This window comes from Buteo buteo, chromosome 12 (genome assembly GCF_964188355.1).
Source record: "Buteo buteo chromosome 12, bButBut1.hap1.1, whole genome shotgun sequence".
In the NCBI taxonomy this organism is placed as follows: Eukaryota; Metazoa; Chordata; class Aves; order Accipitriformes; family Accipitridae; genus Buteo; species Buteo buteo.
The window spans coordinates 25,283,032-25,300,358 of record NC_134182.1 but is presented as its reverse complement, the minus strand read 5'-3'; the positions used below and the strand labels follow the sequence as shown (position 1 = coordinate 25,300,358).

Here is a 17,327-nt window from a genome sequence, read left to right as displayed (position 1 = left end):
TTTTGTGCAAGTATTACTACTTTTTTTTCTAGCTCTGATTGGATTTTTAGTAAGTGTTGTTGTAATCACAGTACTTCTAAAGCATTTTAAACCCCTTTAAGTAATTCTAGCTAAAACATTTAGTTTGATATGAGCCATGTTTGTCATATCTTACTGTGAAAGAACTTGTTCTTCTTGATTTTTAAGTTGGGGTTTTTTTTGAGTGTTTCATGCAGTCTTTAGTAGGGGATCTTTCTTAACTGTCTCCTCAGATGTTTCTTTCCTTTTTTCAGATGAAGATGATATTGAGGAAAAAGAAAATCATCTTGCTTTAGGAGAAGGGGGTGAGACTGGTGGTCTTGTGCCTGGAAAATCTCTAGTCTTTGCAGCCATGGAATTGCTCATGTTTATCCTAGTACGGCACATGCCCCATCTGAGTTCAAAAGTGTCAGATTCTCCAAGTCACATTGCTGCCAAATCCCACCTTTCTGAGGAAAGTGCTCGTCTTGTGGCTGCCACTGTTACTATACTGTCTGACCTGCCTTCTCTGTGTTCCCCAGCAGGTAAGTTATTGTAATAAAATACATGTAAGTGGTTACTGTAGGGGAAGCGTAGTGATCATATGATGCTAAAACCAAACTGTAAATATATTTTAATGGGATACTTTAAGGGTCATCTATTGAAAAGTATGTTTAGGTTCTAAAATAAATTAAGAATTCAGGTTTTTCCAGCAAGCAATGTAAAGGAAATTATGATTTTAAATTTGCATGTGTGCTGCAAGTTTGCTGAGGAAATGAGCTATATTATCACCGTGATTTTATTGTTGGTTTTTTTCTGTTCCTTTTTTCATGATTTTGAAACCTTTTGGCCAATTTTGATCATATTGTAAAAGAGCATAGATATCTTGGAGATAATTAAATTCCTGAGACGCTCATGAAAAGCAGCAGCTGGATGAAAAGAGAATCCTACTGAGGAAAAAACAGCACAATTCAGCTGTGGTACTCTTGGTTTTGCAGCCGTTGGCTGTCAGTCATCCCAAATGTGACTCCAAACTAAATGGAGCTTTCTTCTGCCCAGGGAGACTGTCACAAAGGATATGTGTAAACTAGGGTAATTGCAGTGAGTGGAATTGAGGGGTAAAGGACACAATTGCATGGGAAGCTGTGCTCTTTGAGTTTTGCTTTTCAGAGAACAAATTGCTTAAGAGTTGTCTCATGGATCTCTGGGAAGTTTCACACACTGATGTAGATAAGACATTTTGGAGGTTGGTCCTTTAATGAGATGCAGGCTGGTCCCTTAATGAGATGCATGCTAAATAACATACTTGGATAAAGTCTTCAAACAGACAATTTGTGTCTTACAGTTCTTTAAAAAATAGTAGATTTTGAGCTGATCTGGAGTCCTGCACTGGTTTTGATTCCTGGTTCTTGTTCTTTTCTCCCCGTTTTTGGGGTGGGGTGGGGTGGAGAGGGAGGAGGGCAGCAGGGTGGGGAGAGGGTGTGCAAAAAGAGTAACAGTACTACTACTGTGTTGACTGGAGTGAAGGCATGACTCCCAGCAATTGGCAAGTGGCCAGCAAAAGTATCTCAGAGACTATTGTTAGTTTACATGGACTGCTAGAGTTGGGTTTTTTCCTCATCCAGAAGATGTAGCCAGCTGATAGCTGTAGAGAGAGGGCGATAGTACATGCACAAATGTTTGTGTTAATTGAGCCATTGCGTGTAACGGAAACTGTGAACAAAGAGAATTCATCACTTTCTGTGATGGAGAGGGTTTTTTATATTTCCTCCTCTTTCTTTAAAACATGAGCATCTTGCAGACTCCATTGGACAAGATCCTGGGCAATCTGATCTAGAGGAACTGCTGCTTTGAAAAAGGGGGTAGGACTAGATGACCTCCAGCAGTGCCTTCCAGTCGTAATTATTCTACTTAGTGTATTCATCCTCAGAGCATTCTCAGAAGTAAGGAAATGGCAGGATGTGTGTTTCCACAGGTGTGGGAACATGAGGCATAGAAAAGATACGGAAAGAGACTTGACAGTCCAAAGTGAGCTGTAGATTGATATTACATGCCTAAACCCAGTAGCACCCTTCTTTTAGTCCTACAGGGTCTTAAGGTCTACATGTGTTATTGAAACTCCTTCTAATAAAGTTCCCATGTGTCTAAAGTCAGGTTATGTGTTACCTGACAAATATTTCTTGAGTATGCCTAACTTGCATCTGCAAGACTTGCTGCACAAAACATATATAGGCGTTGATTTCTTCAGAAAAGCAGTGCAGTAGGAGGAGGATAGTTTTGTCTCCTTTGTAGAGTAGCCAGACGGCTACAGCTTTTGCCCAGGATGTGAGACACCCAGATAACCTCCTTACTTTGCTTCTGGGGCTTACACCACACACCAGCTTCCTTGGAAAGTGCCATGACTTGGTTTGGATACCTGTTTCCAGATTTCTTATTGTTGTTGTTTACTTTATAGGACCCTAGCAATATGCAGATCCTGTTTTAAGATATTTAACAATCTGGAGGTGTTCAATATGATACATGCCATGTAGGGCAAAACTTTAATAGCTGAATCATCATTCTTGAATTGACAGGAACGTTTTAAGTGTTGGCTTGTATGACTTGTGTTACGATACACTTCAGTAGTATTGATGAATGAATTTGATGATAAAATATTGAATGGCATGCATCACTTGTTACATGAATTGCAATTTATCTTGGTGTCTCCTTTGTCTCCTAGCCATATATATCCATACTGGGAAAGCTAAAGAGGTTATCTACCACACTTGTTGGAATTAACTTCAGAAATTCTATTTTGTCTTTTTTTTAGGATGTATGACAGTCTTACCCACTATCCTATTTCTTATTACAAGAGTATTGAAAGAAACAGCAGTAAAATCAACAGATAATCAGGTCCCACCTCCAGTCAGTGCAGCCCTTCAAGGGATAAAAACTATTGTTACCCTTCCAAGAGTCAAGACTGATGAAACTCAGAAACAGTGGACAGGTCTTATCCGCAGCACCCTGGCATCTATCTTGGAATACTCTCAACCTGGTAAGTGGTTTCCCAGTGCAGAAGAGTTAAATTAAAGTGAACTGGGTTTTGCTGTAACAAAAAGGCAAGTATTGTATCTGCCTATAATTTAATAGGCTTCATGTCTGAAGGTTGGAGATTAAAGGTGGTGATGATTTGCTTGTAAAATTGAAATGGGAGAAAGACTTGAGTGCACAGAGCATAACTAATCAGAGTTACTTAATAGATTGTGTTGAAGACAAGCACAGCATTGGCTTTAAGAAAATACAGTTACATCTCAGGAGTTCCCATCCCAGATTTGCCCTTGTTGGTCTGTTTTCTTTGACAATATTGATGATAACTTCCTGTTAGAAATTTTGCCTTGCAACTCATCTTGCAGCCCCGCATCTCTCACCTCCATTCTCTAGGGTATTTTTCTGTACTACTTCAGACTTTCCTCTTCCATTTTTTATCCCATTATGATGTGATTATTTCATGCTCTATTATTTCTAGCTCTTTTCCTCAGGCTGATCTTACTGGTCTTCATAGTTGCAGCTAGTGGCTTGTTTCTGGAACTTGGAAATCTACCTTGTGATATTGATCGGTCTTTCTGACGTCTGCTGAATGTCTCACAAGTAAAATCTAAAGGAGTTCCAAGCTGCATTCATTTCACTTCCCGGACTGTGCCTCAATTTCTCTGACTACTGGCAACTCTAGACATGTTGGCAAGGCCTGAGCAAACTATCATTTCCACCCCTCCTTTCCTCTTTCCACAGAATACCTGCTAGCTTAAAGGAAAGGAGATTTTAGTTGCCAAAACTGTTTGTAGGGGAACTGATCTCTTTACTGAAGCTAGTTGTTCAGTACTGTACGTGGACTCAACACCTTGAATTAAACCTCAAGAAAAATGGCAATCTGTGTCTTTGAAGTGTCCACTGACACGATTCATATGGTCTTTATGACAGTGACTGTTAAAGTGAATGAGTGTGAAGACAGTAAGGGATAATTGTGGCAAGGTTCATACTGGAGTAGGATATTCACAGTACCGTTACAACCTTTCAGTGGAGAGAAAAAATCCTACTGCTGCCAAAAAAAATCTGTTACCCACCAGCAGGATGTCTACCGTGTCTCTTTAGAGAACTGCAGACTACTTCTCTTGGTTCACATTTGTACTTTGCCTTGCTCATCTAAAAGCAAAGAACATGTATGGTCTCAGCTGCGTAGTTAGCAAAAGAGAGACACAAAGATTTGTCATTTGCGTAATGGTAGTTCAGCCAAAAACATCCCATTACATCCCCAAGGAACCATTTATAGAGACTGAAGAGAGGCTTGAATAGAGTTACTCATGTGAGAGATAGGGAGCAAGTAGGTAATTGCAAATGATCCTGAAAATGTCTGAAGGGGAAGGATCAGTAGATTTGTGTTAACCAAGTGAAACTTCTAATTTGATTTGTCACATCAGCTCTTGTCTTTCAGCCTTTTGTTACTGTAAAGATTTCCCAGTCCCTCTCTCCAGAAACATTACTGGCTTTGGGCTTTTTTGCAGGCTTCAGAAATCTTTCCTGGTTCTTTGCAAGTGTGTATGTTTTCCAGTCTTCTGTGGAGTGGGACACATCACACACACAAGAATCTAAGCAAGGTCTACTGCACGCAATTTCAAGTCTTATAATTCCATAAAATTTAAACAAATCTAAATTATTTTTTTTCTTAAATTTGTCACTTAAAATGCTTGGAGTAATTTTTTTGAAGTGAGGTTTCACACCATGGCTAAGCCAATAGAGTGAACTAGCTGACACCTGTAAAGGGCAGTTACGCTGGTTTTGCTGCCTATGTATCTGCTGGTTTTTTGTCCCTCTCAAGGGAGAGAAGAACCAATCTGGACAACAAAACCAGCAGAACAGTATATGTATTATAATAACTACATATAAATATAATTCTTTTTTTCCTGTTGATGTAAATTCATGAATGAGATCCATGAAGACAGAGCTTGTTCAAGGAAAAAGAGGATGAACATGGCAAATACAGACTATTTGAAAAGCAGGAAAGGTTAAAGTAGGACTGTTCTTATTGGTGAGAGGTAGCTGTCATATCAGCTAGTCTGTTATGTGAAACCTCATGTTAAGTAAAAGTTGTTGCCATGCTGGATATCAGTTTCTTACTCTGCTGTATCAGCTGAAGAGGACAAAAAAAAAAAAAAAAGTGAGGTATATTTTTAATGGGGAAAGGATCTAAAAAATATATTTTTCCTCTTTTGTTTACATATTGAAAACAAACAATATGACTTGGTCAGAGAAAGTGTGGGTGGTGTGTTTTCCTTGATATTTAAGCTTCAGAAAGTTTGACTTACTTTATTAAAACAAGTATTAGAATAGAGTTGCTCAGCTTTTTGTCAGTCACAGTCAATAATGATAAAGTGATTCTGTAATAAGTAGATGCATATTTGTATGCAGTTGCAAATAATTTCAAGTACGTTTATTTCCTCTCTGAGTTTGTCTGTGTTCACTGGCTTTTACTAAATAAATTCTAAACCCTTTTTGGAGTAAGCTAACAGCGTGTTTGTTTTTGCTTTTCAGAAGCCTCTAAGCCTATTCTTGATGAAGTAAGCATACTTACAGCTATTGCTCTCTTCCTTTGGTCAGCAAGCACTGAAATAATTGGAGTGCAGTCTTTACAAAATGGATGTATGAACAGATTTAAAAGTGCATTAAATTCCTGTGATCCTTGGGTAAGATTATGTTATAGGAATGTGAATGATATATAGCTGAGAAAAACAAACTGATTGTGATATATTTACCATACTTCCTGAATGCTTTGTGTGATGCCTTTACTTCAGAGACAGATACTACTTGTCAAAATAACTAGAATTTTCAACAGTGCATTATAGAAACTCTTTAGTGAGCAAAACAACCCAAACTAAGTGCTTCTAGATAATGTGTGTTCACAGCCTTGTGTCAGGTTCTTGACTTGCAGCTTTTTAAAAGGAAAAAAATCTTTGATATGTGAAATTTTAGTAAATTAAAAGGTTGGTTACTATAGAGTGGTGACATTTCTACATTAATGCTGATCCTTTATAATACAAACTAAACCACTTTTTCTGTACATAAAATTACAGCCCACATTTCTGATGAATTTTATATTTGTTTGTGCAAAACCTGTACTTATTTTATATGTTCATACAAAACTTAGTTTGAGTGCAAAAATGTAATTTTGTGGTCACCATTGGAATATCTGTAGATTATGAGTCATCTGTCTCCTGATTTCACTTTTGCCCTTTTGGTTTGTCTTTATCTTTAGAATTATCTTCTAAATTATTTTCTCACTAAAGAGGGAAACTAAAAAGTTGTAGACTGACTTTGTTCAAACAGGCTAAATGCACTGTATAGTTAAGCTTAACTGTTCCAGCCACATACACATCAGTTTGTTTGAGTGGGTATACAAATCTGCATATGGAAGCTAAAAAGAAAAATCTATAGAGTTTCCATAAGCAAGCATTGCAGAGATTCCTGAGAAGAAAAACACGCAAAAAATGCTGATGTGTTTAGGGTCACAGTGAGGCATTTAAAATCCTGTTTAGACTGATAATTCTGCTCTGCAGCAGGGCTGCTGTTTTCCAGCATGGACATAAAATTCAGTTGGTTCTGAAGTCTGACTTTGGGTGGAAAGCTACTTAAAATTTTAGTGTGTGAATGGAAATGGCAGTCGTATTAAGCAGAAACTTTTACGTCATGCTCTCTCTCAGCTCCATATAAACACATAACAGTGAGAGAAGTACATCTTTGCCCACCACCCTGCTGGAAAGCTGTCAGTGAGCTGAACTTACCACTATTTTTGTAATTCATAAGAGAATGCTTTCACAGCAGCCAGATTGTGTCCACGGTCCTTGTTGATGTGCAGAACATATACTCTAATATTTGTGTGTTTGTTCTAGTTTTTTAAATACAAAACACTCATTGTTTGGGTCAGTAACTAGACACCTGTTTGTAGTAAAAGCATTATACTGATTGTACTAAAAGCATTGAACCGATTATGGAAAAAACTCTTCTAAAGAAATACTGCTGTCTTATAAGAAAGACAGGAGTATTTTTGAAACAATTACCACCTGCAGAAATCTGAATTGTTAGATGTCGTGTATAGTAATAACCAGAAGGCTGGTGAGCTCAATTTCATTTTGCCCCAACAAGGGAACTTAGTTAAGACACCCTTGTCTCCAGTGATTAATGGGTAAGTTTTACATGAGAGTGAAGAAGTCCTGATTTTTACCTCACTGGAGTTTTTGTAGACTCCTGTGAATGTGGAATAGTCAAAAGTGTTATATTATATAGATGGATTAAAAGCAGAATTTCATCCAAGCTTCTGTCAGATGCAGTTGTAAAACTCTTATTTGAATTATGCGTGCATGTAAGAAAAGAGACTTGTACTCCTTATTTTGAAGGCAGATAGTCTTAACAGCTAATAAGGAGTAAAGTTTAAAGAATGTAGACAGAAAGGGAAGGGAATTATTTGGAGTGGTATGGAGAGAGAGAGGAATGATTTGTTAAAACAGGTCAAAGATGATGCTGAGTAAGGCATTAGGAGAAAATGTTCTTCCGTGGAGCTCTGTTAGAAAGCATACAGATGGTATTAGAAGAAGTATTATTACTTCAGGCCTTAAAAATCTAATTGTATAGAAAACTTGCAGCCGTATACTAGTGAATTAACAGTGACCTGAGCTGCATAACTTGTATTTTCTTATAATTAGTTTTTATTATCTGTCATTTTTATTCAATATTTTTATTTATATATCTGTTTCCAGTCATCCCCGGATCTCCTCACATATCATTGTGTTCAATAATACTTCCTCTAGAATGTTTCTGTTCAGCATGTGCTTAGTAACTCATCCTGTTCAGACTTGACTGCAGTTTGAAACCATGTGCAATGTTTTATCCTCGTATTTGTTGTGGGGCTTTACCTTTTCAAAAGTTCTGGGTTATTTGTGGGGGTTTTTGGAGGAAGATCTTTGTACACCCAAATAAAATACATTCATAAGTTCATCTAAACAAGATCATCAGTGAGTCATTTTCCCACATGTTGACTTAAATAATCCCTGCTTTCCAGAGAAAAGAGGGAGGAGGGAAAAAGAAAATAGCAGAAGACAAGGAGAGGGTTCTGTGATCCAGCTCACTGTATGGCTACATGTATACTCCTATGCTACTACCAGCACAAGATGGACAATGAGAAGGAAGGATGGACAGGCCTGCCACTTTTGGCTATAGTCTTGGTTCATGTTAGAACAATAAGATCACTTTGATCTGAGTCATTTTTATGGGCTGTTTTACTCTTCTGAGACTGGAATAGCATTTCATGATTTTGCAGATACACGTACTATTAGTGTGGGTGGTTCTGAGACTTAAAGATGTAGTTCTCTGTGGACCTGTGTGACTGACTTGTATGATATTAACTATTCCTTTATTTTCACTGAGTTCATATTGTTACTGCTACTTAGTACCTGCACATTCTTTCTAACTGCCCTTCCTTTTACTGAAAACTGGGCTGATATTGTTTTAGCAGATGGGCTGTGTTGCTGCTTTCCTCTTATTCAGTATGTTTCCTTCCCCTTTAGTCGTCTTTTTTTTTTTTTTGGCATCACGTCTCTCACATACATAGATAACAGAGTTTATTAGAATTCCCTGAGTTAACAAATAACTTTCAGGACAATGTATTTATCTTGATTTGATTAGGTTCAAGCCAAGTGTTACCAGCTTCTGCTTTCTGTGTTCCAACACACCAATCGTGCCCTGTCAACTCCATATATTCATTCATTGGCCCCTATCATGGTTGAGAAGTTGAAAGCTGTGGAAAGGAGCCGCCCAAACAACAACCTGGAGCTGTTAGCAGTCCAGGAAGGAATTAAAGTCCTTGAAACGTTGGTTGCCCTTGGTGAGGAGCAGAATAGTAAGTATTTAGCTTTTCTAGAGAAACATGTAATGCTAAAATAGAATATTGAACAGTAGAAATCTTGCAGTTAGAAACTTGATGACATAGTCACAAATAGACCGTGTCTGTGCAACATGATTTTGTAATTCCAGTACTAGAACTCTTAGATACATGGACTTGCATAGCACATACACTATGATGTGCTGTAGCCTTTGCATTTGTGGTGATTGCAGGAAAAAAATTTCTAAACGTGAACTGCAGTAATGAGAGAAGTTTTCTTCTGTTTGGAAGTGAGTAGTTAACACCGTTTATATTTACTTTTTCCCTTTTTCCCATTGTTAACTTTTATTTATTTTAGCAGACTCATCACTTTTATCAGGTTGCTTCTACCAGCTCAACAAAGTTTATCTAAAAAGCCCAGGAAATTGAATTGTACTGGTCAGAATATCTTGATTGTAGATGGAGCCTTCTGTTTGCTTCAGTAGATAGAATACAGTATTTATAGTTAATCTTTAAATTCAGTTATTCTCTAACTGAACAACATGTTTTCTAAAGACTTGCTCAGCAGGCATTTGGCTTTAAATGCTGATGAAGTTCCTTGTAAAAATATTACTGTTGTTTTAGTGTGGGTTTGTTGTTTTTTTTTTTTGTCCCAACATACTCCCTGTTGGTATTTCTCTTCATTAATGACCAAACACTAAATGTATGTTTTCTTGAGCCCCATTCTACTTCTGGCACAGTTGTTTGAAACACATGTAAAATGAGAGAGTAACTGAAGTGAATGAGGAAAGAAACCATCTGATTTTTGCTAATGCTGGCTGGAGACAATCACCCCATGAGCATGAATTTAGTCAAAATCTTTAGGGGAAAGTCATTAATACTCTGATAACCTACAAAATTTTCGATACATGAGTTACCATTAATGTTTCTTTGAGCTTAAATTTTACAATTAACATGTTACACATTTCAAAGGCATACTTGTATCCTTGCTAGATAAAAAAAGTAGGCTTATTGCTTAAGTTCAGCTGCCTTTTTGTTCTAAAGATAAACCGTTTTGATCCCTGCACCATTTGGGGCTGTGGCCTCATTAGCCTGTGCTAGCCCAAGTATAGCTGCGGTGCTAGTTTTTGGATTGGAATCTTCCAGAATGGCGTAGGATAGCAGATAACTGTCCCTAACTTTTTTGTGAACACCTGCATAGTAATAGTGGTTCTGTTATGCTCACTGCAGAGGCTGATATTCAGATTCAATTGAATAATATTTCTGTCTGCCTGAAAAGTGCTCTTGGAATCCTTTAATATGATAGGCACTCTACGTCTTATGATCTTTTCTCAATCATCTGCAATCAGATGGTGCAAAGGCATCTTTAAAGAAGTGTCAGGAACAAAATAACTGTGATGAACATCAGTACAAGTCTGAAACACAATCCTGGTAAGAAAGATTTGAGTGACCAAAGGACAGGAAACCATCTACATATCAGTTGGGTTTTTATTTGTTCATTTTTTAATTACAGTGTTTGTTGTCAATACTGAAACCAAAATTACTTCTATCAGTCTAGTAACTGATAAAATTCATTTTCTTTTGTTTTCTTCTCTGATACGGTTATTAAATTACTTTTTTTTCCTTTTACTTTTAGGAGTACAGTTGCTTGCCCTTCTCGTTCCCACTCTGATTTCCTATTTACTGAATGAAAATGCCTTTGCTTCTGCATCTACAGCATCTAAGGATCTTCATGAATTTGCACTTCAGAATCTAATGCACATTGGTCCACTTTACCCACATGCTTTCAAGACAGTAATGGGAGCTGCTCCTGAATTAAAAACGCGTCTAGAAACTGCAGTCCGAGCAAGTCAGGCCAGCAAAGCAAAAGCAGCTGCTAGGCAACCACCACCCACAGTACATTCCACCCCAACAATTAAACTGAAAACTAGCTTTTTTTGAATTACTTCTATTATTTTTGGACCATTAAGTAGTCAGAAGCATTACATTACCCCTGTTGTGTTACTGCATATATGTCTGTAATTTTGTGTAATTTATATGTGAAAGGCTGTCTAATAGAGCTTCGTGTAATTACTTGAAATCCATGCATTACAAGGGAAGTGGTGTTACTTGTATAGATTTTTAGGAAATTGAATGTGATCATATTTATGAATTTGTGTTATAAATTATCCACCAAAAAAACCCTATTCTCTATCTGACTAAATAGTTTTATTTATTTTTAAAAGCTACCCCAAACCTTTGACTGGTTTTTGAAATCTGGTGATTGTTATCGTACCATTGTGTCAACACAACCAACACAGTGGGGATGGAGGGAAGAAGGGAAAGTGTTACTTAGTACTTAACATGTACATGCGGAATTTCATGTGTAGAAGTATGCACTTTTTCCTTTTAAAAACAAAGTAGGGAAGGGGATTGTCAGACGTTGTAGATCATTTCAGCTTGCATGAAAAAAAAACAATTGAAAATTTTCAGCCTTTCTCAAGGTGAACGATCAAGCATGCTGTCTTAATAAGTTGTCCTTATTTATGTGGTGTATATTTCTTTCAGATCCGTTTCCATGCTTGAAAATTAATAAAGGATGCAAAGAATCTAATCCCCTATCTCTTCTAAGATAAATTTAAAGAATGCATTGGAAATTGAGTTTATAAAGAGAGCTGCCTGCTGTCTGTATTTGTGTAGGTGTAGATTTTGGCCCTTGTAAGGCACTGTGTGTTAGGAGTCTTCCTGTTCTGCCAGACGCTGGCTGAATATGATGATTCAGTGCTCTGCTCTTTGTCCAGACTCTTAGGTATTTAAACTTCCTGCAAGATTTTAGTCTCAGTAGGTATATCTTATCTGTAGTCCTGGATAAAGTTTGGAGAGCCGAATGACTTGAGTGCTTTGCACCTGTACTGACTAAGGGAGCAGAACACAAGTGAGAGCCAGGCTCCTCCAGTTTTTCCTTTCCCTACCAGGCTTTTCTTTCTTGAAAAGCACATAGCTCCTCTCACATCTGAGCAAGTGTGATCTGCAGATTTTGGAGCTTAGAGCTCAAGTGCTGTGCTAACCTTCCATTGCAGAGCCAGTGACTCCCAATGTCTGCTGCCAGACCTCACTCCTCCCATTGGCAGACGTGCAGAACTATATATTTTCTTGTGTATACAAGACTGACTGACATGAATTTTTTGACACTGCTGTTGAATTTATGGGCTTCTACAGGCATCTGTCTATAAATTTTGCTTTATAGAGAGAAGCCACATAACTAGAAGCCTTGGCTAGGCCTGTTGAGTTTCATCTCTGATGTTTTTCTGGATACTCTGTAAAAACTGCATATTTCAGAAGCTTCTACTTGAACCCAAATATAACAAAGGGATAGTAGATGGAACTGAATATGATTAGTAGTTGGTTGAAATACTTGCAGATCATTATTTTTGCATAGTCACTTGCCTCTAGTCTCTCTTTTCCCACAAGACCTTATATAACCCTTTAAGTACCTATGCAAAATGGAGGACAAGACAATGCTCTTGTGCCCTATTGTATTTGGTGTGTGCAAAATATTTAACATAAAAGCAGAAAAGCTTTTATTTCATAGTCAATATTTTAGTACTAAAGTGAGAACACAAGTGGTACATACTCTAATCTTTCAAATATTTTTTTCATAAAGATGATAACTTCCAAGTCTTGTTCCATTGTTCTATAGGAGTAAAGGTGCATGCAAAAGGAAAACCAATATGCCCTACATGAGGAGGAAAGTAATTTCACTAGTTTTTTCATCTTTGTATGTGTAGTGGGAATTAAATTGATTAAAATATATCACTTTCTAATAAGTGTTTCCAGCATTACAAAGCTATATTGCTTTGAAGAAGTTCTGAGCCTGTTTTAGCATTTGAGAGAGAGTATTAAGGAAACTCTTTCAGTACAAAATTGAACACAAAATTTTGCAAGTAAAACTAAGAAAACAACTATATAACTGGTTTTAGACCATACCACCACCCCCCATAGCCTAGTAATTAATGACTTCAATGTTTGTTAGAAACTTTTCTGTAATTAGGTTTTATTTACCTTAATTTTTATCTCAGTACTTTTATGTTTTGGTTAGACTCTAGTTTACATGATGTCTGAAAACTCAGAAAAAGGGAGGGGGGAGGGAAGTGTAGCAATCAAGCATAACTAAGAAGTCAGTAGAAGAATAAAAAAAAGCAGAAGAGAAAATGGCACTGGATAGATGTAGAAGGGTAGAGAAGGGAGAGGTTTTTCTTTGTATACTGCGTGACTGTATACAACATGCACAACTTTCATTTGTATACATCTTTCCCAGTTTAGTCCTTGTTTGCTTCTCTGCTTGCTCCTGATACTAAAGGTATAACCATGTGGTTTTACGTAATATTTTGGCATCAAATTTCATTTGATTAAAAAAAATGAAATAACTTGAAACGCCCGTAATGCTTATTGTTCTTTGTGACCCTCCTTTTCGTCTTTGTCAGTGGCCTTTTTAATGTGCTTTTTCATGAAGCTCGTTTGCTCCATTTCCCCTTCATGTCTTTCCTCTCTCTGCTGTTTCCTTCCTTTCTGGGTGAGCCTTGTTGTTCTACCCCGGGGTCCCTGCTGAGGTCCCCCAGAGCGCGTTCCCTCTTCTGTGCTTTCGCTCCTGTTCCCCTCTGCTCTCTGATGCTCTCTGTAAGCTTCCTTAGTTGTCTTTCCTTCTTTAAGAGCGCAAAGAGGCTGTCCACCAGCCACAGCTCTAATCTCCGAGGGCAGGGTTACGAAGCAGGTGACTACAGTTTCAGAACAGCCAGAAGGAAACAGGAAGCGCTGCTTGAGTAAGCAGCGGGGTGCTCCTGGTGTGCCCAGGGCAAGGTGAGGGGGTGGCGGGGCCCGTTGTCAGCACCTGCACCAACCCTACCGCAGCAGCCTCAGTGGCCACGCGCCATCTTCCACGCACTGCTAGCACTTAGCCGTACTGTAAAGCCTGCTGTCATGGAGCGCTTGTCTGTCTTCAGCAAGGCTCTGGTGTTAGTATGTAAGTAGCGTGGAAAGCAAGCCTAACTTTGTCCTTCTGTGTCGTTGGGAGAGGTAGGGGAGAGCAGTGCTGCTGACAGCTTGTGCCCTCAGCCCAGGGCTTTGCTGTCAGTGTCAAAGTACCTTGTTTTCCCTCTCCTCATGGAAAAGGCAGCATGGTAGTTCCTGAACAATGTTGTTTCGTTCCCCTTTACAGCATTTCTAAAGATTTTCAAGAAACCGCTGTGGCCCTGGGCTGGATTTACAGGTTTTGGTGCTTTGACACTGAGCACTGCTCAGAACAGGGCCGAAACAGAAAAAAACAGGGGTGAAAAGGCGGGGCTCGACTGAAGTTTGTGGAACTGCTGCGAGACACCTGCCCTTTTTATGTCCCCAGGGTGGGCTGCGAGTGTGACAAAGCCATTTAAATGGCTTGGCAGGGCTGCCCCCCGCGGTCTCCCTCACCCCCGCCCAGCCGACCGGGCCGGCGGGTGCGTTGCCAGCTGCCGCCTGCCACGGACTGCCAGTGTCTGCCCCAGCATGGCACGTCACGGGGATGAGGCTCACTCGCTGTAACGTCATTCCTCGACGTAATGGCAGCGTGGGGGAGAAAAAGGCGACTGGGGACATCTTCCCGCCTCTCCCTTCGCCGGGCGCCCCGCCACTCGGCGGAACTACATTTCCCAGAAGGCCGCGAGAGGGGCCGGGGCGAACCGCTCTCTGGAATTGTCCCTGCCGGGCCGCCGTAGCGGCCGGCGGGGGCGGCTGTCAGGCGGTGACGGCGGGCGGGACGCGCCCAGGTTGTTGCTGCTGCCGGGACGCGGCTGGGTGCGGGCGGCGGCTCGCGGAGGAGGGGGCGGCGGCGGCGGGTAGCGCGGCAGTCCCGGCCCGGCCATGGACGAGCAAGCGGGGCCCGGCGTTTTCTTCAGTAACAACAACAACAATAACGCCCTGCTTCTGCCGCCGCCGGCGGGCGGGCCGGGGCTGGAGTCGGGCGAGGCGGCGGCAGCAGCGGCGGCCGCGGCGGCAGCAGGAGGAGGCGGCGGCGGCGGGGGGGTCTCAGCCTCCGGAGCCGCCGCGCCGGTGTCGGCGTCCCGGGCTCAGTACAGCGTGCCGGGCATCCTGCATTTCCTGCAGCACGAGTGGGGCCGCTTCGAGGCGGAGCGCGCCGAGTGGGAGGCGGAGCGGGCGGAGCTGCAGGTAATAACCCGCGACCTCTTCCCCCCCCTCCCCCCCCGTCTCACCGTTCCGGCAGCCGGAGGGAAGCGACCGCCCGAGCCGCTGCCCCGTCTTCCCCCGTGAGGGAGCGGCCGCCCGGCTCCGCCGCGGGCCATTTCCCTCCCTCTCAGAGGGCGGCCGCCCCCGCCACCGCCGGGCGGGGGGGCGTGACATGGCGGCCGGCCCTGAGGGGAGCGGCCCCTGCCCGCCGCGCGGCTCTCGGCGCCTCTCCGGAGTTTTCCGGGTGCCCCTCCGCGGCCGACTGCCTAAACTTGTCACCGGTTTCATAACCCGCTGTTAAAAATCGCCTCCGGCGAGCTGCGCGCCCCGTTTGTGCCGCTGCCCCTCCGCGGCCGGCGGTTGCCCCCGGCCCTCGGTGCTGGCTCGCGGCCCCTCTGGGCCCTCGGCCCGCTGGGCAGGCCTGCGGGACCGGCTGCGACTCCTTCGGTATTATGGGACACGTTACCTAGTGTTTTCAGTTGAAAAGCGGTGGGGTTGATACGCTCATTAATGCGTTAAAGGACTTGGGAACTGCTGGCCTAGAGCCATTACTGTCAGATACTTCAGTGATGGGCATGTTACATTAATAACAGTCAATAATGCAGCCTTCGTGGTTGTTCCTCTTTGGCTTTGCTTGCAAGAAGATCTCTGTTGTAAACCTCACATTGCCCACGTTACCAGCAGCCCACTGTTTGGTTCTCATTTGGCCACGTTTGAGACTGAACAGTATCTACTCTGCTTCCTTTTTAGGTCTCCTTTCTTTGTCTCTTGCTTCCTATCCATCTCTTTTCTTTCTGTGTCTTTCCTTCAAAGTACTATCTTTGTCAACAGAGTCTTCAGCCTGTTTAGCAATGTGAAGCACTTCTCTGTTTCTTGGTTCTTGGTTTGGGTTTTTTTGTGTTTGTTTTTTTTTAATTAGTAGGGAAGTCTTTTTAATTGTACTTTCTATGGTAACATCAAACAACTGCTCTGAGAAGAGTTGCAGATGTGACATTCTTCGAGGGTTCCCTTGTAGGAATTTAAATGAGTTGGTCATGGGGACAAGAGAGTAATTTTTATTTTAACTTCAGTGATTCAATGAAAAATTGGTTTGCAACTGAATCATGTTTCTATCCGCTACATCGAGTAAACAGTATGTGGAAAGTAACTAGCTTAGCTGTGTATAAGAAGAACATCATGTGTCATATATCCAGTGGAGTCTCATAAATATTGTGACATTTTTTCATAGCTGATACAGATCTGAAAAATTGCTTTGGATAAAAAAATTGTTTTACACGACTTAAGAGATTCTGCCAGGGCGTTAATAGTAATAACGCTTTGCATGTTTATAGTGCCCTTCAATAGAAGCTAGCATGCTATTCTTCTTTCTCCCTCCTCCCCCAGTTATCCCTCAAAAGCTTGGTAAGTGTTACGGATGAGACAGGAGGAAAGAAGTAGAGTATTTAAACTATTTGCCAAAGTCGTGCATTGTCAGTGGCAGAACTGGGAATGTAACCCATTACAAGTTGTTTGCTTGGGCGCCTTTGGCTCTTTCCAAAACATCTCAATAAAGTTATAATTAGCTGTGGCTGGCATTGCCACAAGCTGTAACAGCATTTATCTGCTGTGGAGTCATGTTCAGAAAGGTGCAAAATTCTTGGCTGTCTCTATAGTCATCAGGCGTTACATCTGCTGTGACCATTTGCAGTTGAATGTTCTTCGATCCATGTGAGAGGTTTGTGTTAGGGGTTCAGCAACTACAGGATGGCTTTTAGAAATTGTGATGGCTTTTAGAAATTGTACACGTACAGCTGAAGGATGAGCAGCGTTAATTAAAAGCTGGTTCTGTGCTCCTTCTGAAGCCTTTTGTTGGCCTATATATTTGGAAATGTTTAACAGAATAACGGAAGTTTGAGGTTGGGCAGTTTGTCTCTCTTGAGATAAAGGTGCAGTGCTCCCAATTGTACTTCACTAGTCGTCTATCCTATGTAAATTTCAGTGTTAGATAATACCTCTCTTCGGAGGCTGTATGGCAGAGGATCTATTTTGGATGGTCTTCTTAGTATCCTGTAATTTTTTTCTGCAGTTCTGCATCTTGTTTCTTAGAGATAGACTTTTTTTTATATCCAGTTGCTTACCTGTCATGATGTTTAAATACTTCAGATACTTTATGCCACAGTATTACCCTGCTTGACTTTTGCTCTGTAGTTGTTGGTTAGTTAAGCTATATCCTCTCTCCAGAAAACACCTT

The 17,327-nt window shown here is 41.0% G+C and overlaps 2 protein-coding genes across 8 annotated transcripts in view; both read left to right on the top strand.

Annotated features, from left to right (window-relative positions):
- Positions 1-11,495, top strand: part of HEATR5B (HEAT repeat containing 5B) — a 60,795-nt gene extending 49,300 nt beyond the window's left edge. For 3 of the 5 annotated variants that reach the window (XM_075043089.1, XM_075043091.1, XM_075043090.1), the window contains exons 32-36: positions 273-542; positions 2,807-3,031; positions 5,563-5,714; positions 8,707-8,920; positions 10,539-11,495. In XM_075043089.1, coding sequence (XP_074899190.1) covers positions 273-542; positions 2,807-3,031; positions 5,563-5,714; positions 8,707-8,920; positions 10,539-10,843 — 1,166 coding nt within the window. In that variant the 3' untranslated portion in view covers positions 10,844-11,495. Of the gene's footprint in view, positions 1-272; positions 543-2,806; positions 3,032-5,562; positions 5,715-8,706; positions 8,921-10,538 lie in introns of those variants that run through there. The other 2 variants (XR_012652511.1, XM_075043092.1) reach the window with 2 other exon arrangements.
- A 3,134-nt stretch (positions 11,496-14,629) lies between these two features.
- STRN (striatin) overlaps positions 14,630-17,327 on the top strand; it is a 73,434-nt gene continuing 70,736 nt past the window's right edge. For all 3 annotated transcript variants that reach the window (XM_075043095.1, XM_075043094.1, XM_075043093.1), the window contains exon 1: positions 14,630-15,079. In XM_075043095.1, coding sequence (XP_074899196.1) covers positions 14,774-15,079 — 306 coding nt within the window. In that variant the 5' untranslated portion in view covers positions 14,630-14,773. The remainder of the gene's footprint in view (positions 15,080-17,327) is intronic.